General features: G+C 44.2%; 1 protein-coding gene across 9 annotated transcripts in view; it reads right to left on the bottom strand.

Moving 5' to 3' along the window:
• dlg5a (discs, large homolog 5a (Drosophila)) overlaps positions 1-26764 on the bottom strand; it is a 59110-nt gene that overhangs the window by 15043 nt on the left and 17303 nt on the right. For 3 of the 9 annotated variants that reach the window (XR_004211600.1, XM_020495371.2, XM_020495372.2), the window contains exons 2-22: positions 24099-24167; positions 22246-22423; positions 17890-18033; positions 16722-16905; positions 15483-15742; positions 15184-15382; positions 14847-14960; positions 14280-14510; positions 13538-13722; positions 13181-13306; positions 10656-10788; positions 10348-10475; positions 10066-10241; positions 9327-9430; positions 7834-7926; positions 6287-7375; positions 4094-4214; positions 2556-2709; positions 1908-2044; positions 1667-1756; positions 809-977 (exon numbers count right to left, since the gene is read on the bottom strand). Coding sequence is in view for 8 of the 9 variants with exons in the window: in XM_020495371.2 (XP_020350960.1) it covers positions 809-977; positions 1667-1756; positions 1908-2044; positions 2556-2709; positions 4094-4214; positions 6287-7375; positions 7834-7926; positions 9327-9430; positions 10066-10241; positions 10348-10475; positions 10656-10788; positions 13181-13306; positions 13538-13722; positions 14280-14510; positions 14847-14960; positions 15184-15382; positions 15483-15742; positions 16722-16905; positions 17890-18033; positions 22246-22423; positions 24099-24167 (4084 nt within the window). In the remaining variant the exon portion in view is untranslated. The remainder of the gene's footprint in view (positions 1-808; positions 978-1666; positions 1757-1907; positions 2045-2555; positions 2710-4093; positions 4215-6286; positions 7376-7833; positions 7927-9326; positions 9431-10065; positions 10242-10347; positions 10476-10655; positions 10789-13180; positions 13307-13537; positions 13723-14279; positions 14511-14846; positions 14961-15183; positions 15383-15482; positions 15743-16721; positions 16906-17889; positions 18034-22245; positions 22424-24098; positions 24168-26764) is intronic. The other 6 variants (XM_031835522.1, XM_031835525.1, XM_031835524.1 and 3 more) reach the window with 4 other exon arrangements.

Below are 26764 nucleotides of genomic sequence, written 5' to 3'. Positions count from 1 at the left end.
TGATCTGGTACTCCCTGTATATAGCTCCACATTGATCTGGTACTGGTACTCCCTGTATATAGCTCCACATTGATCTGGTACTGCCTGTATATAGCGCCACATTGATCTGGTACTGCCTGTATATAGCTCCACATTGATCTGGTACTGCATGTATATAGCTCCATTCTTATGCATTTTATTTTACCATTTTATTTTTAAACTCTGCATAGTTGGGAAGGGCTCGTAAGCATGCATTTGATGGTAAAGTCTACACCGGTTGTATTCGGCGCATGTGACAAATTAAATTTGATCATTCCACTGGCATGGTCAGAGGAGTTGGCTAAAGCACAAACAGATCTGGGACCAGGCTACAAGGAGAAACGACAGCAACACTCAACTGACCTTTATGCTGCATATACCAAGAGCATTATAGCTGATATATAATGTACGCATCACACACTTCCTACCTGTACTCCTTTAGACCAGTGTTATTTAATATATTCTAGTACTAGTCCACCTGAGTTAGCTTTAATTGAACCTTTATTTAACGAGGCAAGTCAGTTAAGAACAAATTCTTATTTACAATGACTGTCTACCCCGTGCCAAACCCAGAAGACGCTGGGACAATTCTGTGTCGCCCTATGGGACTTCCAATCACGGCCAGTTGTGATACAGCCAGCTAACAGGCTTGGTGATTATTTGACCAATTGAATGAGGATTGCTAGTAGTGGAAAAGAGCAAATAAATCAAACTGCTGGGGATACTCCATTCCACACCATGTTTTAGACTGTCCAGCCCTATCTCACGTTTGTCATCTTTCCCATCCTACCGGTCTTTCCTCCGGTCTCCAATTGGCACAGGGCTGACGGAGATTCTGGGCAGGGTGGATATGGAGCTCTGTGATTGGCTGCTGGCGAAGGAGGAAGTCTCCAGGTTCAGAGGTGATTGGGGGGGAGTGATGAGGCTGGGACTGCTGCATTCTGAATGTGACAGGGAGCCTGGAGAGGGGTGGCGGGGAGAGAGGGTAAGAGACTTTAAATGAGATATTAAGATGAGATCGTACTTTATTAATTCCCAAGGGAAAATCTGTTTGTCATTCTTACAACCATAGTAAAAACAATTAAAATACTCACAACAGTTAAAACATGGTAGTAGAGCGAAAGCGAGAGTGAGAAAGGGAAAGAATTGGTCCATAGTTACAGTGTCATTTCTCAGACAGGTAACCAGGTTGTAAATATCCTGACACAAGCATATTAACCCCCAGCTTTAATGGCCCAGGACACAAAATCTATATGGTTAAAGTGTTTCCCTGTGTTTAGTGTTTTTTCAACAGATTAGTGTTACCCTGTGTCCAACTTTTTCAGCAGTAGATTACAGAACAGCCCCTTTAAATGACCTGCTAACAGGGGTATCACATCTCAGAGAAAAAACAAGTGTAGTCAGCTGTTTGATTTGGAATAATATTCTTTAGTTGAGTGGAAAATGAGCATTCTAAAGTCCCCTTGGGACCAGAGTCAGGTAATATTGGTCGAGAGGTTCAGTATTCAGGGAATAGGCATCTCAATAAGTCTTCATTCATCCATCCACTCATTTGTTAATTCATTAATTTGTCTAACCACCCACCCATCAATATTTTTGTTAACTAATTTGTTTCTTCAATTATGCATCCATCCATCCATGCATGTACCTCTATCAGAGCCCAGCATAGATCGAGGGTAGCGGGGAGTGGAGGGGATCTTAATCCTCTCGTTCCGGTACTGGACGTTACTGGAAGAATCTGATTCAATAGAGGAAAAGTCCATCAGTGTGTGTGTATATATAATACAATTAGTGTGTGTGTGGCGTGGGCATAATAAGTATTTTTTGGGTGTGAGCAAGCATGTATAATACGAGCGCGTGTATGTGGCGTGCGTGCATGGGTGACTGACCAAGGCCCAGGCGAGCACTGGAGGGTAGTGAGTTGGTACCATGGGAGGTGCGGCTGCTGCGTGACGAGGACTCGGAGTAGTCTGCTGCTGGACGCTTTTGGCTCAGGTCCAGGCTCAGACGCCCCTGGTGCTGCGGACTGACACACACACACTCTTCCTACATAATTCATGGGTTGAACATAGCGCCACTAATGCCTTTTTATGCAAGTCATCTTAGGGACTGGTGCACGACTGAATCTGCTACTCAATGCATTCTCAAACAGCAATACATCTCCAAAGGAGGCAACTATTTAGTACGAGAAACTTGTCATTGTAATGTAGTCAGATTGACTTTAGATGTAGTGTAACATTAGCTTGCTAGCTAAGATTGAGGGGAGAGTACCGGATTTCAGCTAGCTAACGTTAGCATTGCAAGGTATTTTTAACCAACTGACCTAACTAAAGGCAACATTGCCATAAAGAAAAATTGCCTTCATCATAATGATGACCAAGTTGTTTCCTACAAAATATTTGCCTACTTAAGCAATGTCATATTTTCAAGCAAATAATTTAGACTAAACGATCATTTGCCCCCTTGAGGAATGACCGGGCCCCACTTTTCGGGGGTAGTTATTCTGTCGGGGTAGTTATTCTGTCTGGGGTAATTACCTGGGGTGTTGGTTGTTGTGCTGGTGTTGGCAGATCTGGGAGGAGACAGAGGGACAGTTGTTGGTGTGGACTCTGTGGCTGCGGACTGTGTAGACTGGGTTCCTCATCACTGCGGTCACCGCTGGACACGGGGCCAGGCCACGATGGGCAGAGTCTGATAGAACACACACACACAGATTAGAGAACAACAACAACCACCACACCGGTTAAATAGGAGGAACACACACTGGCTAGAGAGGCTCCAGATAGAAATGTGTTATGGGTCCTCCTGAGTGGTGCAGCGGTCTAGGGCACTGCATCGCAGTGTTAAAGGCGTCACTACAGACCAGAGTTCGATCCCGGGCAGTGTCACAACCAGCCGTGATCGGGAGTCCCATAGGGCGGATCACAATTGTCTCAGCATCATCCGGGTTAGGGGAGGGTTTGGCCGGGGGACTACTTGGCTCATTGCGCTTTCAGCGAATCCTTGTGGGGGGCCGGGCGGATGCAGTCTGACCTTGGTCATCAGGTGAAAGGTGTTTCCTCCGACACACTGGTGCGGCTGGTTTCTGGGTTAAGCGGGCGGGTGTTAACTTCTCTAGGGTAGGGGGTACCATTTGGAATTTTGGATGAAAAGCAGGCCCAGAAGATAGGATATCCATATAATATAATAGTAGATATGGATAGAAAACACTCAAGTTTCCAAAACTGTTAAAATAGTGTCTATGAGTATAACACTTGATTTGGCAGGCGAAAACCTGAGAAAAATCCATTCCGGAAGTAGGATTTTTTTGTTGTAGTTTTCTATTCAATGCCATTACATTGTCCATTGACTTAGGGCTTAAATTGCAGTTCCTATGCCTTCCACTAGACAGCAGTCTTTAGAAATTGTTTCAGGCTTGTATTCTGAAAAATGAGGGAGTAAGAGCAGTCTGAATGAGTGGACCCTGCTGTGTCACAGAGCTTTTTCATGGGCGTGACCGAGAGAGTGCCTTTCTTGTTTATCTTTTATATTGACGACGTTATTGTCCGGTTGAAATATTATCGATTATTTAAGCTAACATGTTTCTATGAACTTTACAGATACAATTTGGATTTTTTTGTCTGCCTGTTGTGACTGCGTTTGAGCCTGTGGATTTATCGAAAAAAAAGGACAATTTATTGAATAAATGAATGTCTTCTGAGTGCCACCATATGAAGATCATCAAAGGTAAGGGATTCATTTTATCTATATTTCTGACTTGTATAACTTCTACTTGGCTGGTTACTGTTTGTAATGATTTGTCTGCTGGGTTATGTTCTCAAATAATCGTACGGTATGCTTTCGACGTAAAGCATTTTTGAAATCTGAACAGTGGTTGGATTCACAAGGAGTTAAGAAGCTCGGTTGGGCTGGTCATGTTTCTGAGGACACATGACTCGACCTTCGGACCCTGAACCCATTAGAGAGTTGCAGCGATGAGAAGATTGAAATTGAAGAGGAAAAGATGCTAAATTATTTATTATTTTTATTAAAAAGGAGGAAAGTGTGTGTGTGTGTGTGAGAGAGAGAGACTCACTTGCAGGCAGGGTACTGTTGTAGACGGTGGAGACGAAGCCCACACTGTGTCTGTGAGAGCGGTTGGGAGAGGAGCGAAGCATCTCTCTGGGCTCTGGGGAGTGATCGTCATTGGAGTAGCTCTGATGGTTGACAGATACAGAAATCATTGGGTTTAATGATGAGGAACAGAAAGACTACGAGAATAAGGAGAAGGACCCATTTCAGAGTGGGACCCCAGTCACAGTCCAATGACCAGAAACAGAAAGAAGAGAACGACGGGAAGTAAACTGAAGGAGCTGTTTAAGAGTGCTGGGATGAGACCACAGCCCCCGGACTCAGCACTTTGAGCCCTGGGCTGCATATCGCCTGGAGCTCTGCACAGAGGCATCAATCACCATTGAGGCAGCCTGGTGGCAAGGCACACACAGAAAGAGCTGTAAATACTGCCACAAAAAGGCTGCCGTGTATCACCCTGGAATACTGGCTGGGTGCGAGCCCACGCAGTGCTGGTGTTTCTCTTTTTAAATGAATTGTTTTGAGACATAAGGTGCATCTCGGTAGTCTTAAGTGGCATGCACGTCTTGTCTCCTCTCCTTGATCATAGGCTAGGTACAGTGGGGCAAAAAAGTATTTAGTCAGCCACCAATTGTGCAAGTTCTCCCACTTAAGATGAGAGAGGCCTGTAATTTTCATCATAGGTACACTTCAACTATGACAGACAAAATGAGAAAAAAAAATAATTAATTAATTTGCAAATTATGGTGGAAGATAAGTATTTGGTCAATAACAAAAGTTTCTCAATACTTTGTTATATACCCTTTGTTGGCAATGAGCAGTGATGTTTTGGGGCTGTTGCTGGGCAACACAGACTTTCAACTCCCTTCAAAGATTTTCTATGGGGTTGAGATCTGGAGACTGGCTAGGCCACTCCAGGACCTTGAAATGCTTCTTAAGAAGCCACTCCTTCGTTGCCCGGGCGGTGTGTTTGGGATCATTGTCATGCTGAAAGAACCAGCCCCGTTTCATCTTCAATGCCCTTGCTGATGGAAGGAGGTTTTCACTCAAAATCTCACGATACATGGCCCCATTCATTCTTTCCTTTACACGGATCAGTCGTCCAGGTCCCTTTGCAGAAAAACAGCCCCAAAGCATGATGTTTCCACCCCCATGCTTCACAGTTGGTATGGTGTTCTTTGGATGCAACTCAGCATTCTTTGTCCTCCAAACACAACGAGTTGAGTTTTTACCAAAAAGTTATATTTTGGTTTCATCTGACCACCATCTTCTTCTGGATCATCCAAATGCTCTCTAGCAAACTTCAGACAGGCCTGGACATGTACTGGCTTAAGCAGGGGGACACGTCTGGCACTGCAGGATTTGAGTCTGTGGCAGCGTATGTGTTACTGATGGTAGGCTGTGTTACTTTGGTCCCAGCTCTCTGCAGGTCATTCACTAGGTCCCCCCGTGTGGTTCTGGGATTTTTGCTCACCGTTCGTGTGATCCTTTTGACCCCACGGGGTGAGATCTTGCGTGGAGCCCCAGATCGAGGGAGATTATCAGTGGTCTTGTATGTCTTCCATTTGCTAATAATTTCTCCCACAGTTGATTTCTTCAAACCAAGCTGCTTACCTATTGCAGATTCAGTCTTCCCAGCCTGGTGCAGGTCTACAATTTTGTTTCTGGTGTCCTTTGACAGCTCTTTGGTCTTTGCCATAGTGGAGTTTGGAGTGTGACTGTTTGAGATTGTGGACAGGTGTCTTTTATACTGATAACAAGTTCAAACAGGTGCCATTAATACAGGTAACGAGTGGAGGACAGAGGAGCCTCTTAACGAAGAAGTTACAGGTCTGTGAGAGCCAGAAATCTTACTTGTTTGTAGGTGACCAAATACTTATTTTCCACCATAATTTGCAAATAAATTCATAAAAAATTCTACAATGTGATTTTCTGGATTTTTTTTCTCATTTTGTCTGTCATAGTTGAAGTGTACCTATGATGAAAATTACAGGCCTCTCTCATCTTAAGTGGGAGAACTTGCACAATTGGTGGCTGACTAAATACTTTTTTGCCCCACTGCATGTGAACACAACATATTAGAGGATGACTTCACCTGTTCAGTTCTTTAATGTTAATGCATATGGAGAGGAGAAGCCACTTCAGACTATTGTAATCAGCCTTAGTGAAAAGCACTCTACATTAACATCAAACAGACCTGGAAGGAGGGCAGAGTGATGGACTGGGGGGTCATCCTGCGTCGGAGAGCTGGTGCTGATTTAGGGCGGGGCCTCTTCACATCAGGCTCCTCCCCCCTGGTGCGTCCGATGTCCTCATCACATGACTTCCTCGATGTCAGCACTTTCCCGTCCAGGAAGTAGTGGTTCCCGTTTCTGTCTCTTTCCCTCTCCCTTTCTCGTTCCATCTCGTGTTCCCCGTGGCCCTCCCCGATAACCATGGAAACAGCCTCCCCCTTGCCGCCGTTCCCGTCGGAGGTGAGCGTGCAGTCGGAGGCGGAATTGCTCTGCTGTTTGTGTTTGAATTTGAACGAATCACTGCGGGTAGGCGGTGGAGGAGGGGTGGGTGTGGCCGTAGAGGAGGAAGAGAGAGACTCCGTCTTGGAGGGCTGCGGGGAGTGGGCCACCAGCTGACTGGGCAACAGGTACTCTATCTTGGAAGATGAGGGAGCCATCTCAGGCCGTGGTTTGAAGGCATCCGTGTCGAAGATGGACTTCCTCTGTTTGGGTGACTTGAAGATGGACAGCTGGGTCGGAGTCGTCGCTGTAGTCGTATCCACGGCGACAGACATCCCGCCGACAATCATCTTCGGCCAGGTACCGCCGCTGTGTTTCTTCTCCAGGGTTGTCTCCACGGTGATGCAGTCGGGGGGGTTAGAGGGGTCATAGGTCATGGGGGGTGGAGGGGGCTTGGCGTAGGGGGACCCAGAGCAGCACTCCTGGAAGGCGCTGGGGCCATAGCGGCTCGGGGGACCCAGACCAAGGTCAGAGGACGGCCGGAGGCTGGTGGCATGGAGAGACCCCGTGGAGAAGGGCTTCCTGATGTCCCCGTACGGGCCCATCCCCTCCTCGGCCTCCACACCCCTGCTTTTCCTCCTCTCTCCTTGGACATTGACACTACCACCTCCCCCACTCCCACCTGTGTCGGGGCAGAAGATGTCTGTCTGTGTGGAGCTGTTGTGTTTGAGGTTACGACTGTTCCTGGAGTGGACCTCGGAGAGACGGCTGTTGGACGATGACTCGCGCAGGCTGTCGAAGATGTTCTGGCCCGACGAACTGTGAGGGAAGAACTGGGAACATAGAAGGATAGAGGACAGAGATAAAGGGGGTGTTAGGAATAGCACTAAACGAGTAAAAACACATTTCATTTTTTCCTAAACTCTAAACTTTCCGCCAAAAATAAAGTTCACACTATCCAGGAATCTAGTCACTGCAGTGCAGTAATAGCTAACATGTTTGTTCTTGAGAAAGTCAGTCACTGTCCTAAAAAAAGAGTGCCCGCTATAGCATCAAATAAGGGTGTTGCAGTGTATGGCACTACATGGACTTCAGGAGAACTTGAGTCTAAATTAAGGCTGATTTGAGGCCAGCGGGCAGTGAAGTTTAGATTCACCTTCAAGTCAAAGCCCTATGTTTAAAATAAGGCTGTTATGTGGCACCACATTGACTGGAGGAGAACTTGTCTTTAGTCTAATTTGAGGCTAGTGTGCATTCAAAGAGCTTAGTAGAGGAGCTAGTTTAGATTCACCTTCATGAGAGAGAGGCTGAGAGAGTCCCTACAGTTCCTCAGCAGTGTCTCACACTCCGTCACCGACTTGTTGTCCAGAGCGATGCCGTTGATCTGGGGGAAACAGAAGCCACATAAAAAAAGTGGACACACACTACTCACTTCCCACACATCCTTCTAAAACACATACAGTTTTGCTAGGTGGTATTGCTTTCAAGAGAGATTGAGAATTCAACTACCCTAACCACATATAGAGATCCCCTGCACCTGAAGAACTCAGTGCCAGAGATTTGAGTCTGCCTGCTGCTGCAGTGGGATACTTTAGAAAATCTAGGCCAGTGGTTCTTCTTAGAACTTTAACACCCCCACAGTCCTTTCTCAATCCCCACATTTCATAGACAATAGGCCTGAGATGAATTATAAAATACTGCAGCAAGGAGAGGAGCGCAGGGAGAGGAAACAGGAAAGTAGGTAATGTATACAAGCCTGAGCAAAAATATTTGTCATATATACCGATAGGTGTAGTGAAATGTGTTGTTTTACAGGGTCAGCATTGCTAATTAGGGTTAAGTGCCTTTCTCAAGGGCACGTCGGCAGATTTTTTCACCTTGTCGCTGGTTCGAATACCCGAGCCGACCTTTCAGTTACTGGCCCAACACTAGGCTACTTGCCGCCCACCCCCCAAAAGAATTTGAGATCAGACTAGTGAACTTTTAACATCTAAAACGAAACAGTACTCTTTGAAGCATGTTATTCCATCTGGGGAGTCCAGTCTAAGTCGGAGTAATGAGCATTAAGAGTGCAGCTGTGACAAATGCAAAATATTGCACTATATGTGAAATATAACCTGCTACATTAAGTTATTAACGACTACAAGGACATGGTATAAGATGATACACAACCATGATTGACATCTGCAGGCATCTGGTCTAATGTTTGCTAATCACCAACACTTAGCTATCATGTCCCATATCAGCTAGCCAGGCTTCACTATTAAAGTTGAGGGTGTCAACAGGGGTGCGTCCGAACTGGCACCCATTTCATATATTGCGCATTAGTCTCGACCTTGGCCGTATGGGCTCTGGTCAAAAACAGTACTCTGTGTAGGGAATAGGGTGCAATTTGAGACAAGCCTTGGTCTGCCATTAAAAGGTGAGTGGGGAGATATCTAAGCCCAGTGGTTTTACTAAGCAGCAGAACTTCACAGTACGGACCTGGAGGATTATGACAGCAGATTCAGTAGGTGGATCATGATTAGAGAGAAGGTCATTTTGTCAGGTAGAGTGATGACTGGCTAACATTGTTTCTGTCACCAAATCACTAGACCAAAATGGAACAGGGGTCAAATCAGGTGGAGGTGAAGGAGGAGGTAGAGGTTGGAAGAGAGGAGTAGAAACAGGAGGAAGAAGATAAGGAGGTGAGGTAGAGAAGGAGGGGGCAATGGAGGAAGAATAACAGGAATGAAGAGTATGAGGAAAATGAGGAGGAGAAACAGGTGGTGGAGGAGGACTCACAGCGATAATTCTGTCTCCAACAGTCAGAGATCCCTCCCTGGAAGCAGGACTCCCCTGGACGAGGGCTGTCACAAACACACCATTCTCCAGACCTATACCACTGTCTGGGGTAGAGAGGAGAATACAATATGTATTACACACTTCAGACCTATACCACTGACGTTAGAATACAAGTGAAGACATCAAAACTATGAAATAACACATATGGAATCATGTAGTAACCAAAAAAACAAAAAAAGTGTTAAACAAATCAAAATATATTTTATATTTGAGATATTTCAAAGTAGCCACTCTTTGCCTTGATGACAGCATTGAACACTCTTAGCATTCTCTCAACCAGTTTCGTGAAGTAATCACCTGGAATGCATTTCAATTAACCTCTTGGGTAAGGGGGCAGTATTTTCACATCCGGATGATAAGCGTGCCTAAAGTAAACTCCCTGTTACTCAGGCCCAGAAGCTAGGATATGCATATAATTGGTAGATTTGGATAGAAAACACTAACGTTTCTAAACTTTTAAAATAATGAGTATAACAGAACTGATGGCAGGAGAAACCGAGAGGACAAACATTCCCCTCCCCTCTCCCCCCCCCCCCCCCCCCCCCGGAAGCAAACAGAAAGAAAGGGGATGGACCAACCTGAATTTGTCAAATAGAAACTTGTTTTCTTTGCAAAACATTTTACATTTGGAGTAAATGGTTTCCTAATGAATACACACCAGGAGTGCCACAAGTGTTACCTTTGTGTCCGATCAGGTTGATGTGTACAGGGGTGACCAGCCTTCCTCCCAGGGACTTCCTCCTGCGAACCACCATGTTGATCAGCCCGCCTCTGTTAAGCACTGCCTTTACCACCTGCTTCCTGTCCTTGTTGGTCAGGTCCATGTCATTTATCTTCAGCAACCAATCGTTCACTCTGAAAAGCAGGAAGTAAAAACGTGATATTGGGGATGATGAAGATGAGGAACGAACAGGGGTTCCTGAACTTGAACCTCAAGAAATTTTACAAATCAGAGAATTACCTTAACCTTCCATCTGCAATACTTCCTTTGTCCACTCTTGTCACAAATATTCCACAATCTCCTGGTAAATATGGATCGTTTACCCCCTCTGCTATGTCAAACCCAAGTGCCTTTAAATCCATGTCATCCTGCAGGAAAACAGCTAAGTTTAACATACATATCAGTTCGGAGCCCCTTTATTAAGCTGGATTTTAACATTTGCTGGAAATGAATTCATCTGATCAATCAGTCAATCCATCCATTCACCCATCCAATACATCAACAGTAAGTCAAATAAGCATTCAATCAATTCAATGAAATTGAATCACCCTGTCCTTCTCAAACTCCACAACCTCCGTCTCCCACTCCAGAGAGTCTGTGTCGATGGCGGAGTCATGGGAACTGTGGGCCATCAGCTGACAAAACCTGGCCTCCTTGTCCAGCTGGCTCTCCATCTTCTCTCTGACCACAGGAAGTGATGTCACAGGTCAGAACACATCACAACAGTGTGCAGGATATATCTACATGTCACTGAGCGCATGTACACTATCTGCTAAATGAGGAAACGTGTGCCTCGTAGCATTTTCATAGAGTTTCTAAATGCTGCACAACTACATCTATAGGGCACCATAGACAGACCTGCCAACCCTGTAAAACTTTTTAGAATACCAGACACATGCAGCAAATTGGAGATTCAACTTGCATGTAACTGCTGCCCGGTCTGTTTCTCTCAGTCTCCTCACTCTCATCATCTGACATAGATTTACTGACTGGCTGAAATAACAATGACTTGCTAAATTAGCTGCTAATTTTGTTATTGCACAACCTATGCTAACTTTTTTTTTATTTTTTCATGAACACATGTGCTTAGACAAACATTATGGATCACACCTGGTTCAGTTCAGTCCTCTGAAAAGGTATTTACAAAACATAAATAAATGATTCATACTGATAAGTACAGAACATGTGGAATTAACACAGATTGTCAGCATGTTTATGCCATTACATGTAGAGCGTATAATGGAGTTAATTATCTATAATGGTTTTCTTAGCACATGCCCCCAAGTTTAGTCTCTATAGTAGAGGAACGCTTGTCAACTCTCAAATAGGGCCAATCACTTGGACCAGCTAACAAGTATTGCCTTTTTAGACACGGTTCCAAATCAACACTAAAAGAGAAATCAATTTGAAAACATAACAAAAACAGATGATCGAATTGACACAGACCACAAACTGGCTAAGCAAAGCTTAAGTAAGCTATCGCAAAGGGAATCTGAATGCTGTTCGCGAGAAGAGTCCGCTGTTTCAGCCTATGTAAAAGGTGCCTATTGTACTTATTTGCAGCACATAGATCATTTCAGATTTTCTAAATTGATAAAATCTCAAATCTAGTGCAGTCATTTTAGAAGCATTCCCTCTATAGCCAATACCAGACACTCATTCATTCTTCATCGCGCAGTCTCCTAAACTCCCGACCCCATTTAATGCCAAGATGTAAATATTTATTTTTAATTATACTTTTGTAAAGCTTTTTGTGACGTGGATCATACTTACAGGTACAGTCCATCAGGTTGCGTGATCCTCGTAATGATACGTGGAAAATACAACTAATGGGACGCAGAATTAAATGTATATCACACTCGCACAAATGCGACCAGTTATTTTTCGTATTTTTATTTAACTATTTCACGAGCAAATGCGAGTGAACTGCTGGCATTTTAGAGCTCACCGAATGTCCATCTAATGTTCGCTAACATTAGCTTGAAACAATTAGAGTTCACCTTTCCACAACACGCGGAGTCGAAAGGGGATTTTGTCCATGTGTTCACGTACAGCTGACAGTGGGCAAACTCAGCAACACAACAAACAGGAGGGGCAGACACCCGGTTGCTACATCGAACGGACATGCTCAGAACATGTCTGTGTGTTGCAGAGCGATTATCGGGATGTTACATTTACTCAGTGGAGTTACTTTGTGTTAAAATGTTTTTTTATTTTTAATAATCAGGCCCTATTAATTTCTGCGTACTTTGAACTCGGATCTCGTACATGCATACATGGACAGAGAATTGCATAGTTGGTACGCAAAATGAGTGCATATTGGCAGGTCTGCATAGATATCTATAGAGCACCAAAGATATCTATAGAGCAAAGCAACCGTTCAAAGTGCTGCAAGGGAAGTGTTACCAAAGTCATTCTACAGTGTGTAAAGGAAAGGCTGAAGGAGAAATAGGCCTATGGTGGCTGACGGTCACTAAGATACATTATGTCCTTATGAGGCCTGCCTAGAGGGGGTGGCTGACTGTCACTAAGATACATTATGTCCTTATGAGGCCTGCCTAGAGGGCGTGGCTGACTGTCACTAAGATACATTATGTCCTTATGAGGCCTGCCTAGAGGGGGTGGCTGACTGTCACTAAGATACATTATGTCCTTATGAGGCCTGCCTAGAGGGGGTGGCTGACTGTCACTAAGATACATTATGTCCTTATGAGGCCTGCCTAGAGGGGGTGGCTGACTGTCACTAAGATACATTATGTCCTTATGAGGCATGCCTAGAGGGGGTCGTTGACTTAAACCAAAATGTTACTATTTTCTTCTTCGTCAGCAGGAAAGGAGGATGAGCTCTCAAAGAAAGGACAGAGAATTTAATATGGCAGTCACACACTGACCAGTAGAGGGAGCTTTTCACATCACTACAAGGGGGATGAGCAAGTGGAAAGTGTGTGATGTGGTATGGTATGTGTGTATTTAATTAACCTCATAAACCAGGGCTATTCAACTATATTCTTACCAGCTTTGAAAAAGGTTATTTAGAGGAGGCCAGACATTTTCTGTGTGCTCTGGGACTCACTTGAGTTCCTTCAGTTCCCGTGACGCGTCATTCTTCTGCTTCCTCATGTCGTCAAGGTTACGCAGGGCGTCGGCCAGATCGCTGACCGCCCGGTCCCGCTCCCTACGCAGGTTGTCACACAGCGTCCTGGAGGGGCAGGATATGACATCATCAAGCATCAGCACAGTTTAGTCAGTTAATATTCACTGCGTCCTTTCTCCATGCCTCCTCCTCAAAAAACATTAGGGAAGATGCAAGAGTCCTCTTGGACCTTCTACTCCAATGCATTTTCAGAAGGAGGCAAGGAGAGAAGATGCAAGGAATCAAAGAAAGAGGAATTAAGAAAGAGCCTACGCCACTATTCCCGCTTTCTCTCACCGTATGCTCTCTCTCTCTGCCACTATCTTGTCTCTCTCCTGGAAGGCCCAGTCCCGTCGACACTTGGCCACCTCGGCCTCCTGCGTAGCCTCCTTCAGCTCCTGGGACATAGCCTCATACTGCTTCCTCAACACCTCAATCTCCTTGTTGGCCCGCTCTATGTCCAGGGTGGCAGAGTCTTGTTTCTGTCGAGCACACACAGACACAGGCACACAGGCACACATGCATACACGCACAGACACACATGGATACACGCACAGACACACATGGATACACGCACAAACACACGCTAGTTAGCCACTTTCAAAATATGAAGCTTCAAGAGATCAAAAACAAATTTCCTGAAACTTTCTACAAGTTCACAGATTTCTCAGAAAACCTAGTTGTAGAATTCCTGGAATCAGTAGCGAGGGACTCCTTCAACTGGGATTTCTATCACAGATTTCAAGCATCCTGACTTCGGTCGTGTAAAACTGTGGTAGGGGGGCCATCTAGTGGTCTGAAAAGGGAAGTGTCAGGAGCAGAAACAGCAGCATTTGTCTAAAGCACTAAATCCGCTTTAGGGTCATGCAACTGACATAATCCAATGGTTGACAGTTTATGGGATCCACTAAGCTCTTTATCATGTGTCTAACCTTTGGCTGGGAGCTGTCAACTTTTGACAGCCTCTGTCCTCTCCCGAAAACAGTTGTTTATCATACCTGTAAGGTGTGTGCGTTGTTTTCAGGTGTGTTAATGTTACCTGTCTTGCCTGGTAGTATTCTCTCAGTAGCTGGTCTCTCTGTATGATGGCCTCTGTCCTCTCCTTTCGGGCCACGTCTCTCTCCTCGCGGACCGTCTCAATATCTTTACAGGCTTGGCTCAGCTCCTTTTGGGCCTCAGCCTTATCCTTCACCTCGTGGCAGTACTTCTCCAACAGCTCGTTCCTCTCACAGATTGCCCTGTCCCGGTCCACCAACGACGAGTTCAGCTCCTTAAAAACAAAAAATCAAATCAGATTTAATGCCATAACACAATCCCTTGGTGATCAGCGACAAATTTAGCTAATTGATCGAGCAGCTGTCAGAGCTTCACTGGCCAGCATTCTTTCAGACGAGGTGAGTTTGATTAATAAACTGATATTAATTGAAATATATTAACTTGATTAACATGACCTGTCTGCAAGCCTCAATCTCCTCCCTGGCTATCACCCTCTAAGTGTTTAGACTGACTATTAATAAACTGATTGATAGATTGCTTAAATAATTGATTAACCTCTCAGACTAGGTGTTTGATTGACTGATAGATAAAATGATTCATTGACCTGTACCTGTCTGAGAGCCTCCATCTCCTCGCTGGCCACCATCCTTTCAGACGAGGTGTTTTTGAGGCGGGCCTCTGCAGCCTCCAGCTCTGTCTGCAGCTTGTCCAGCTCCTTGATCACCTGTTACCCAGAATGTAATAACCCACTTCATTGTTGCTAAGTTTTATTATTGTATTATCATAAAACGTTGGGATGAACAACTGCTTAAAGGTTAAGCCTAGTCCTGAAATAATGTATAATAACATTCTCAATGTAGTTACTACATGGAAAGTAGCTTCTTAATCCAGGACTAGCCGTAATCTGTATCTATGAAACCATAACGTATTATATGCATCTCTCTGACCTGGTCTCTCTCACTCATGATGAGCCTGTACTCGTTGAACACAGAGTCCCTCTCCTCCTTGTACTTCTCACAGTCCTTTACTGCCTTCAGCTGGAAGTTCTTACAGCGTGTCACCTCCGACTGCAGCCGCTCCATCTCCCTCTGCAGCTCCTTGTTCTGGCCTGAAGACTTGTTCAGCTCCTGTTGTACAGAGTCAAACCTGGGGAGAGGAAGATGGTGAGGTGTGTAGTAGTGTATACGTGTGTGTGTGGTGTATAACCATGCATCTTTGGGTTGAGGAGTGTGTCTGTCCGTGTTACCTCCTCATGGACGTAGAGCACTGTTGTTGGTAGTGTATAGCCGTGTCTCGTTGTCTCAGCAACGTGTCCATCTGTTTCTGTAATCGGCGGTTCTCTTCCTCCACCTGCTCCAGCCTGCTCAGGTCCGTGTTGTGATTAGCTACCTTCTCGCTGTAGCGTTTGCTCAGCGAATCGTATTCTTTCCTCACCCCCTCCAGCTTGTCCATGGCTGTGTCATAGAGCTTGTTGAGAACCTCTGATGAACCGTTTTCTCTCATCACCTGGAGGAAGGACAGTCATTCAGCTGATGATTTTCTACATGCACATACAGTTTAGCACACCTGCATGAATTGTGCTATACAAATAAAGTTTATGTACAGTTGACATATATTCAAAACCACCATTTTGGTGTTTCAAGCACCATGCCGAAACAACGATGAACTAAGCTTGCTGTTGCTTTAATTAATACATGTATTTTTTCGGAGTGATAGTGTGTGGTTATTTACTTATTCTGAAGCATATGGAAACCAAACCAAGCCACTGGAACCATAACCAAGGTAGAATGACATTGATTCCTTTTACACCAGTTAGTCAGCAGATGGCAACAGTGAGCAGCTGCAGTATATGGACTATTCAAGACTATTCGGCTGCATTTACATAGGAAGACCAATACTGATATTTTCCCCAATTATTGGCAAAGGACCTGATTGGTCAAAAGACCAGTATTTGGGCAAAAGATGAGAATTGTTCTGCCTGTGTAAATGGAGCCTTAGGTACTATGGTGTAACTAACCAGCCCTTAGGTTTAATTTTTGCTGGGCCTTCACAATCATAAAATCACCAATAAAATGCAAATACCTCCCTGACGTTTTTGTATGTTGAGTTGAGTGTGTGGTGTATGTAAGGCTTGCTGGAGTCTGTAGTGATTGCTGTGGGACCAGGTGTGACCCCAGGGCAGTATGCAGGAGATGGAGCCATAGCATTCTAAACTGGTGAGTTTAAACACCTCTCCTGAATGTACAGACCTGTGAACACAGGAGGAGCAGTAGGTACAAGTGGAATGTGCCTACTGCCTACATGCCCTGTACATGAGCCAATGACCATGTTCTCCAACACTGCCCTTTACAGAAGTGCTCTGTATGCATCTCCCAGCTGTGTGTGTGTGTGTGTGTGTTCGCCGTCTTCTCCAGTGACGTGTGGGTTTCTGAAAGCGCAGCAACCCAGTATAGGTCACAGCAACCTTGTGTGAGCGCGCGTGTACCTCTTGCTGCTGCCGCCTCATGTCGGCCACCTCCTTCTGGTCCTCGCTGTGCAGTCTGCGGAGCTCCTCACAGCTCTGCTTCAGGTGGTTGTGTTCCCTGACCAGCTGAGTGTTGTCTCTCCTCAACACATCCAGCTCCTCTTTCAGCTGAGACTGGTCTCCTAACACACGACTGTGGAGCATACTGGAGACAAAGAGGGAGAGGTTAAAACTGCAGGAGGGATGATTACCAAGAGGTTACATTAGTTATACAGCAGATTGCAATTACTAGGATGTCAGCAAAAGGCAGGTTAAGGTGAAAGTACACACTAACCTCTCTGCAGACCTGAATTGAGTTTATTCGGTAAGTACTGATTGCAATACATGTTCCTCCCTCACCCCAGTGAACATATAAGTCAATGACAAGGCAGACAGAGGTTAGGAGGGAGATTAACACATTATGTTTGATTGCTTTCCTGGACAGACAGCGACAGGAGCTTACATCCAATCACACACAGACCTGCTGGAGAGTGGAGTGATAATCCTCATCTCTCTCACCCCGTGTCTGTCTCACTGTGACACACACACACACACACCTTACATGCCTGGATATAATACCACAGATTACCAGATATTGTCCTTATAGCACTTTACAAAGCTGTACATGTGTGGTACTCTTGAGTTTATGTTTACTCTAGTAAGTGTGTACAAAGACCCCCCCCCAGATTAAAAGCATGATGGCTAGACTTATTGTAGGTTTAGTGATGGGTTTGGTAGCCCTATAGAACATAACTTGATATGATTTAATTTATAATTGACTATAAAATATATTGCTGTACAACTCCTTAATTCACATTAGGTAATCTCTCTTCCACTTAAATGGAAACAGGCCCATTAGCACATAAATGTTCCTTCAATTTGTAATTGCAGCACCTGGCACTTCTACAGTCTGGAAATGAGTAAAACAATGATGCCATAAAACCTCTAATTATTCCCATCTAATTACAAAAGTCTATTCAGAAAGAGTTATTGGACTAACAGATGATTCCTGACAGACTGGGCAGTTTTCTCAAAGGACTAAACATTCACCTTCACCCAAACAATTCATGTCTTTTAACCAACAAAACCAGTCAGTCAATCAACCAGCCAGCCAGTCAGCCAAATCAGTGTTGATGATGGTGGTACTCACTGGTAGAAATCAGCCTCCTTGACGGCCTCCTCACACCTCTTCAGAGTCTTGGTGTGTTGGTTCTGTAGAGACTGCAGGTCTGCCATGGCCCGCATACACTGACTCTTCAGTCGCTCATAGTCGTGGCTGGCTTTGGAATTCGGCCTTTGGGGAAACAAGGACACGAGCCGAGTAATGCATCACAAACAACCTGAGACCTTGTCTACAAAGTAAGCCCAATGTCAGTTAACCCCCTAGTTGATGTTCTCACCCCCGCAGAAATCGAATTACCATCATAAAAATACCCCCATCCCCTAGATGTGTTTTTGCCTGGGCTGCATATCAATCCACCGCATCCAACAATGGCAGCGTTTGGCATTTGCGGTGGAAGGTGGCCGTGCTACAGCGTTGTTTATCAGACCATCAAACATCTTGACAATTGGTATTCCCCAAGAAAACGTCTGTATAGTCCCAAAGGTTTGCACTAAGACCCCCACCAGCGTCACGGGACTCGTCTGAAGTCGGTACATCCGATCTACCAACTTCTGTCTGCAGTGTCCAAACCAGAGTATGTGAGTGGAGCAGAGCTGGAGCGTGCCCAATTTGACTGGAGCATGGCGCGAGATTCCCAAAGGCTGGAGCGTTGACCTTCCCACCCCCTCCAATTTAACATTCGTAGTCTACTTGTGTGTTGCTATAGTCACTTGCTTTAGCTACTGTCATGATGTCGGCTAAATATTTTCATGAAGAAAAAACACAGGTGCTAAAATCAAGGTGACTTACAAAGATGAGGACCAAGAGCAAGAGGGAGTGTGGTGATGTAGTGTCCACAACTAAAGAATCCTTGTGGAATCTGAAAAGACCAGTATCCCGAAAGCATGATGGTGTACTTACTATGTGCACATGCTAAAAGAAAGGAACGAGTTGGGTAGCTAGCTAAGTCTGTCATTGTAGCAAAGTATTTATAAACAAAAATTCTGATCTTAAACATTTTTCATTTTTGTTAGATTATACAAAAGGCCATAATTGATTTTGGCCCAGTAGGCCTGGCATATTCCCACATTCAAGGAGCTTTCTGTTTTGATTGGGTTATTTTGCCTAAAAACCTTTATCCCTACCTATAGAAGAATAAAACAACAAAGTGGCATCTCTGCCCAGCCTGTCAAGGGTGGCCAAAAGAGTGTTTAGCATCCCCAGTGGCTCGGCAAGTGTGGAGATGATATTCTCTGCTGCTGGCCAGCTCCAGGCACCATCGCATGAGACAGAATCTGGCCAATCTCGTGTTTCTAAAAAAAATTCAAAGGCACTAAGTCATTTTTAGTTTAATTTGTATTTAATTCTAAGTCACAGGCTATATGCGCAACTTATAGACTACAATGATTTAATACAACAAAATATTATTTAAATGCTGAGCGCTTTATGTCCCTACCAGCCTATTGTGTCAATCGCAAATGCATCAATGTATTTATTTGTAGGCTATAGCCTTGAAATAATAAAGCTTAAATAATTCATTTTCATTCCTTCTTAGGCTGCCTGTCTGGCTCCTCACCTTTCTAGAGTGTTTGTATGCTGTTTAATATGACTTATATCCTATTTGAAATTATGTGCGCTTCTTACATTCACCTTTCCATGTCAAATACTTTTCATTCAAATCCATATCGTTTGGTTTCAATATTTGAAAACCAAATGGTAGGTCCAGGTAGTCACAGATGGGTGTTGGTTAAATTGTAATTTTTATGAAATGGAGCAAATCTGGAGCAGCAATTTTTTTCTTCCTTTGAGCACAGAGTGTGTTAAAAAAAAAAAAGACAAATAACAGCAAAACAGTAGTTTTACAGCAGACAACCACACCGGGTTCCACTCATATCCGCTAAAAACAAAAAGAAATGGCTGCTGTGGGCACGCGATCACCAACACTGGACAATTGAGGAGTGGAAAAACATCACTTCTCCAAGGAGAATGATTGATTGCTGCGTCAGATGACCTCTCCTCCACAATCACCCGACTTCATCCCAAACCATCTCAATTGGGTTGAGTTGGACTGCAGAGTGAAAGAAAAGAAGCCAACACGTGCTCAGCATATGTGGGAACTCCTTCAAGACTATTGGAAAAGCATTCCTCATGAATCTGGTTGGCTCTGGAGAGAATGCCAAGAGTGTGCAATGCTGTCATCAAGGCAACGGGTAGCTACTTTAAAAAATATCAAATATATTTTGATTTGTTTAACACTTTTTTGGTTACTACATGATTCTGTTTTATTTCATAGTGTTGATGTCTTCACTATTATTCTACAATGTAGGAAATAGTACAAATTGTCCAAACTTTTGACCGGTACTAATAAATTAATATACATCTTCCTCCCGCTCTGTCAGTGCTTTCTCTCACAGGTCAAATCCAATAGGCATCCCTCCAAGTTCTGAATTGCATTTTTATCGACCTGGTACCTGGAACTCAAGAAAGCATTCATAAACAGAGCAGGGTGGTTACCGGATGGTTAGGACTACCCATCAACATTACCAATCAGATCAGATGACACTGAGGGCAGAATACTTGCTTGCACTCAAGTCAGAGGCTGGCCTATGCAACTTTCTAGAGATTACTTTTCATAGCAGTGTCTGTACATACACTTCGTTGACTTGTTTAGAAAACGTTCCTAATATCATAATCGGATCCTAAACCTTTCCCCTGAGGGTACATGTCTGCTTGTGAAAGATCAAATCAAATTTATATAGCCCTTCGTACATCAGCTGATATCTCAAAGTGCTGTACAGAAACCCAGCCTAAAACCCCAAGCAGCAAGCAATGCAGGTGTAGAAGCACGGTGGCTAGGAAAAACTCCCTAGAAAGGCCAGAACCTAGGAAGAAGGAGGAACCAGGCTATGAGGGGTGGCCAGTCCTCTTCTGGCTGTGCCGGGTGGAGATTATAACAGAACATGGCCAAGATGTTCAAATGTTCATAAATGACCAGCATGGTCAAATAATAATAATCACAGTAGTTGTCGAGGGTGCAACAAGTCAGCACCTCAGGAGTAAATGTCAGTTGGCTTTTCATAGCCGATCATTAAGAGTATCTCTACCGCTCCTGCTGTCTCTAGAAAGTTGAAAACAGCAGGTCTGGGACAGGTAGCACATCCGGTGAACAGGTCAGGGTTCCATAGCCGCAGGCAGAACAGTTGAAACTTGAGCAGCAGCACGGAAAGTGGACTGGGGACAGCAAGGGGTCATCATGCCAGGTAGTCCTAAGGCATGGTCCTCAGGACTACCTGAGATGAACTCACTATTGTGCATCCCTCCTGATTCTGTACAATGGCTTCAGGAAACAGGAGGCTTGAGAGCATCCTGTCGGGCTGTATCACTGCCTGGTACGGTGACCCTCAACCACAAGGTTTTCCAGAGAGTGGCGCAGTCTACACAACTCATCACCGGGGGCAAACGACCTGCCCTCCAGAACACCTACACCACCCGATGTCACAGGAAGGCCATAAAGATCATCAAGGACAACAACCACCCGAGCCACTGCCTGTTCACCCCGCTATCATCCAGAAGGCGAGGTCAGTACAGGTGCATCAAAGCTGGGACCGAGAGACTGAAAAACAGCTTCTATCTCAAGGCCATCAGACTATTAAATAGCCATCACTAACACAGAGAGGCTGCTGCTACATAGAAACGCACTAGTCACTTTAAACAATGCCACTTTAATAATAATAATGTATACATATCTTACATTACTCATCTCATATGAATTTGCCCCTCGGCCATCGCTCATCCATATATTTATATGGATATATTCTTATTCCATCCCTTTAGATTTGTGTATATTAGGTAGTGGTTGGGGAATTGTTAGATTACTTGTTCGATATTACTGCACTGTCAGAACTAGAAACACAACCATTTCGCTACACTCACATTAACATCTGCTAACCATGTGTATGTGACCAATACGATTTGATTTATAAAAGTGTGTGTAAACATGACCAATCATAAACCTACAGGTCGCTGACCTCAAAGTAATGACCTATACAACAGACAGCAATTAACCAAATGTTGCAGTCAGTCTATCATAGCAGAGTGTGTGATGTAGTTCAGGTTAAGGATAACACAACAATGGCTGAATATAATTTTTTACTCTGCTGCAGGCTACCTTAACTTTAATGACTGGCTGGAATGTATTCTCGGTCTATGTCTAAATCTTGTATTTTGACAACTTGTTGCATGGAGACATTGGTGTATAGTACAGTATGAAGACAATCTACTCTACTTATGTCTAGACGTTGTATTTAACTACTTACTGCATTAATACACTGATGTACAGAATAAAGACATTCCACGCCACCCTCTCCTCAGTTATGTGGTAAGGGGGAAGGGGGTAGTCTGTACCTGCAGTCGTCAAAGGTGGTGCCGGGCGATGCCAGAGCCAGGCGCTTGCGGAGCTCGTCCCTCTCACGGGTCACCTGACGCAGCTGGAACAGGATGGTGTCCAGGTTGTCACCGGCTGGCCGGTTGTCGTTGACGACCGGGGGCGGGGACGAGGCTGAGCCATTACCGGGAGGTGAACCTGCAACAGTGAGTATGTCACCAGGAGCAAGAGCAGCTCACTGCCACCGGAATACACGGGACAGGAAGGAGAGGACAACGCTTACATCACAATATAAACATACAAGGGTATATCCATTTATATGCTCAGTCCTTTGTATTAGAGATGATTCTAACTGGACATGGTTGATCTGGTTCTCCTGTGTTTCATTCTGGGGAATAGAGTTCAACTACAGGTGCAGGCCTGCCACAGCTGACATCTGACTTACAAAAGTTAGCTACTTAAGCAAGAATCTGACCTTTGCAACAATATTTAGTTGACAGTGTATTATTCAGGTTGAGGTTAGGCACACAAATCCCAAGTTATGACTTACAAACAGGAAAGAGCAACCTCACTTGAATCTCATGCAACTTGATGTCAACTTCTATTGAATACTATATTATGTTGGGTTTAAGTGTAATATTTCTGAAAAACGCAGTTTCCATCACCAGTAGACTGGGACAGTAAATGATGATTGAATGCATCACAGAAAACACTGGACAATGACAAAAACTGTAGAGCATTACAATGCTCATTGCTCACATAAGGTCTAAAGTGGTTTAGGCCTTGTCCTAGACATTCTTAACAATTCCCTACCCAAAGGTACTGCTTTAGAACAGCGGTTGTCTGATATGAAATTCCTCTTTAATCTTTTCCATGACAATCTTTTCCACATTTCCCAAGATACCCTCAGATTCACATGGAAGCAATACTGGTAATCTCAGACAGGAAAATGACAAGCAGTATATTAGAGATCAGACTTAATAAAACATTCCTGGTACTGTGTCTGGCTGGCTTATGCAGTCTCCAGGGCACGTTCATAGTAGTGGATTAACCAACGCATTTGTGCAGTCATTCAAAAAGAGTAAGAAAGGTCTGTAAGTAATCGAGTAGAAGATGAATATTCAAATCAAATTTTATTTCTCACATACGCGTGCAGACCTTACCGTGAAATGCTTACTTACTATTGAAATTAATAATTTCCTTCTAGCCATGTTCCCTTAACCACGGTTATAAAATGTCTTCCATGCTCAGGGCTGTGTACCAATACTTCCAATAATTTCACATAAGTGGTCGCGTGGAAGAGACACAAAGAAAGGTAGCTTTTTTGAATCTCCCCCTTTCACAAACCTCCCTTCTCCTCCCCACTCTTCCCAGAACAGAAGGAGCGGGCCTGTCAGGGAGGCCAACAGACAGGCAGCAGACCCCCTCTCTCTCTACCTCCCTCCCGCTTTCCTAGAACAGAAACAGAAGGAGCGGGCCTGGCCAACAGACAGACCGACAGGCAGAGTCAGCGCCAGGGAGGAACTCAGAGGATCCTTGGCACCAGGTTGGGCCCTTAAGGGTTTATGTAACAGCCAGTGACGCGCTTAGTCATTTGGACCACTGTCAAGCTCTGGTAGCAAGAGTGAGTAAGTGAGTGTGCATGTTAAGGAGGTAGCATGGTGAACTAAACTCATGGACGAGAGAAAGGAGAGAGATTGGCCAGGTGGGCTGCCGTAGGGGGCATTGGCAAGCACTAATGCGTCTTTAGTGAAAGATGTCTTATTGGACTAGTGGGGTTATTCTGGTATAAACAAAGCTGCACTGAGAGGCATTGACACTACAGAAACCATGACTTGGATTACACACACACACGTATTGGCCTCATACTTACCGACACTGCTTAGGGAACTGCTACTCTCAGAGTCTGAGGGCATGGTGGAGAGAACACTGTATGTAGAGCCTGCAGAGCGAGTGATATGGGGAAGAAGAGATGACAGCAATCAGTAAAAAATAAAATCATATGCTCTTTGAAACGATTGGTTTGCCAATCGATGATGAATTAATAGTGTAACGTTTAATAACAGTACAAATCCGCATGAAATATATAGAAAAATACAACATCCACAAAGGTATATGGATTAGTAAAAATTTACGGATTCAGCTATTTCAGCCACACCCGTTGCTGACAGGTGTATAAAATCAAGGACACATCCATGCAATCTGCATAGACAAATATTGGCAGTAGAACAGCCCGAACTGAAGAGCTCAGTGAATTTCAACGTGGCACCCTCAATGGATGACACCTTTCCAACAAGTCAGTTCGTCAAATTTCTGCCCTAATTTCGGTCAACTGTAAGTGCAGAATGGGGACGCCGAGTGTTGGCCTGCTCAGGAGCCCTGACCTCAACCCCATCGAACACCTTTTGGATGAATTGGAACGCCGACTGGGAGCCAGGCCTAATCGGCCAACATCAGTCCCCGACTTCACTAATGCTCTTGTAGCTGAACGGATTGCAGGCTGTTACAGCAGCAAATAAGATGGTCGACAAGCACGTGTCCACATACTTTTGGTCATGCATTATACATACATTTTCTCCTGTATTTCTGGACTCCTAGTTCTTAACTCAGGATTCCTCTTTACTCATGTCCATGTCTCCATGCACCTAGTACATTGCTTTGATGCATCATCCCCGTATGTACCTGCTAGTCAAGCAGAGTGTAACGTGGTTAGAATGTAATTTTCTCCTTTCTAAGTCAAGCAGCACATGGAGAAGGCACTCAGGACAATGATGTCCTATTTGCATAGTGCTGCACACTGCTAAGCCAAGGGATATTCCATGTCGAGAAAGGGGGGATATAGTATGTCATTCTGCTGCACATCACAGCTCTAGCTGCAGTAGCAAATGGACTGCCTTTTCTAAAGGGCCACAAACATATCATGGGTATAACCCTTTGTGGAGTTATAGAGTTCTTAGAATGTCGTCATTTTCAGTGTTCAACTTATGGATTTTTACAGTTCAGGAAATATTGAATTAGCAGGAATTGTTGGTGTCGTCTATAACAATAAGTTAAAAGGTTTGCCATAGAACAACATATTTAGACAAAGTTTAGTCCTCAGAGTATTAAGAAGTCAAATAGATATATAATTGCTGGTTCTAAATAGCTATATTGCGATTAACTACGATGTGTCTGTCACATTTCAAGCAGACATAAGACTGCAATTAGTGTGTCCTAAAAACCCAGTCATGACGCACACCAACGGGAGAGATAACGTCAAGAGGTCATCGATCAAATCCCACTATCCCAGATGTCCATCAGTGTCCTTCCCACCCTGCTGTGTCAGGTAAAGTCCTTACAACACCAACCCTGCAGCTCAGACAAGACCAAGCCTCATTAGCTAGGATCTCTCGCTCACTGAGACTCTCAGTGTACATGCATATATATATATATATATATATATATATATATATATATATATATATATATATGCATATATATATATATATGCATATATATATATATATATATATAGCGCGAGTGAGAAAGCGAGAGAAAAGAGAGAAGAAAGAAAAAAATAGGAGTAGAAGAGACTGGCTTTTAATCTGTTCTGACACTCCCCGAAGCTGTGCTCACTGCTCTCTCTGCTGCTGCTCTCCACTGTGATACACATTCAGAGCAGCTTGACATGAGAACCAGGCAGAGCCTACTACACCTCTGCTGCACACTGAAAGCAGGCGGGCAGCTCCTACATTCTTGTTACACACATTCTCCTAGATGATATATAAAAAGTAGTGGCTACAACTTTCTAAACTTGTGTCAGATATTTTAGACCAGTGTGAAGTAAACCGATAGTATTTATTTTGACAGGAGGACTCTTGCTCCTCAGTTAGCAGATAATCCATCCTCTTACATGGAAGTCTGAGGCTATTTGCCAAAAATATATATATATTTTTTTACCAATGCAACAAATCAAAGTTCATTATGGGGCTAGGGATTAAACAGGGCTGGGAGATGTGGGATTTGACTAAGCATGCCCCGGGACACCAAAATAAATCGAGATTCTCAGTTATTTGTCCCCTCTGGGACCAGCATGTCATGCCACATTGCTTAGACCAAAATCACTTGTGTAATAATCATCACTGCTCACTACAGATTTAATTTGTCCAAAACGCTAGAGGCTGGCCTCTCCTATGCTGTTCCCACTTCAACAGACATAGATGGTATAACATACAATATGGACTAGAGGTCGGCCGATTAATCGGAATGGCCAATTAATTCGGGCCGATTTCAAGTTTTCATAACAATCGGAAATCGGTATAAATGGGCGCCGATTTGCAGATTATTATTATTATTATTATTATTTTAGACCTTTATTTAACTAGGCAAGTCAGTTAAGAACACATTCTTATTTCCAATGACGGCCTAGGAACTGTGGGTTAACTGCCTCGTTCAGGGGCAGAACGACAGATGTTCACCTTATCAGCTCAGGGGATCCAATCTTGCAATCTTACGGTTATCTAGTCCAACGCAATAACGACCTGCCTCTCTCTCATTGCA

Source organism: Oncorhynchus kisutch, linkage group LG11 (assembly GCF_002021735.2).
Source record: "Oncorhynchus kisutch isolate 150728-3 linkage group LG11, Okis_V2, whole genome shotgun sequence".
NCBI lineage: Eukaryota > Metazoa > Chordata > Actinopteri > Salmoniformes > Salmonidae > Oncorhynchus > Oncorhynchus kisutch.
The sequence above is the reverse complement of the archived record's forward strand: the minus strand, read 5'-3'. Positions and strand labels throughout refer to the sequence as shown.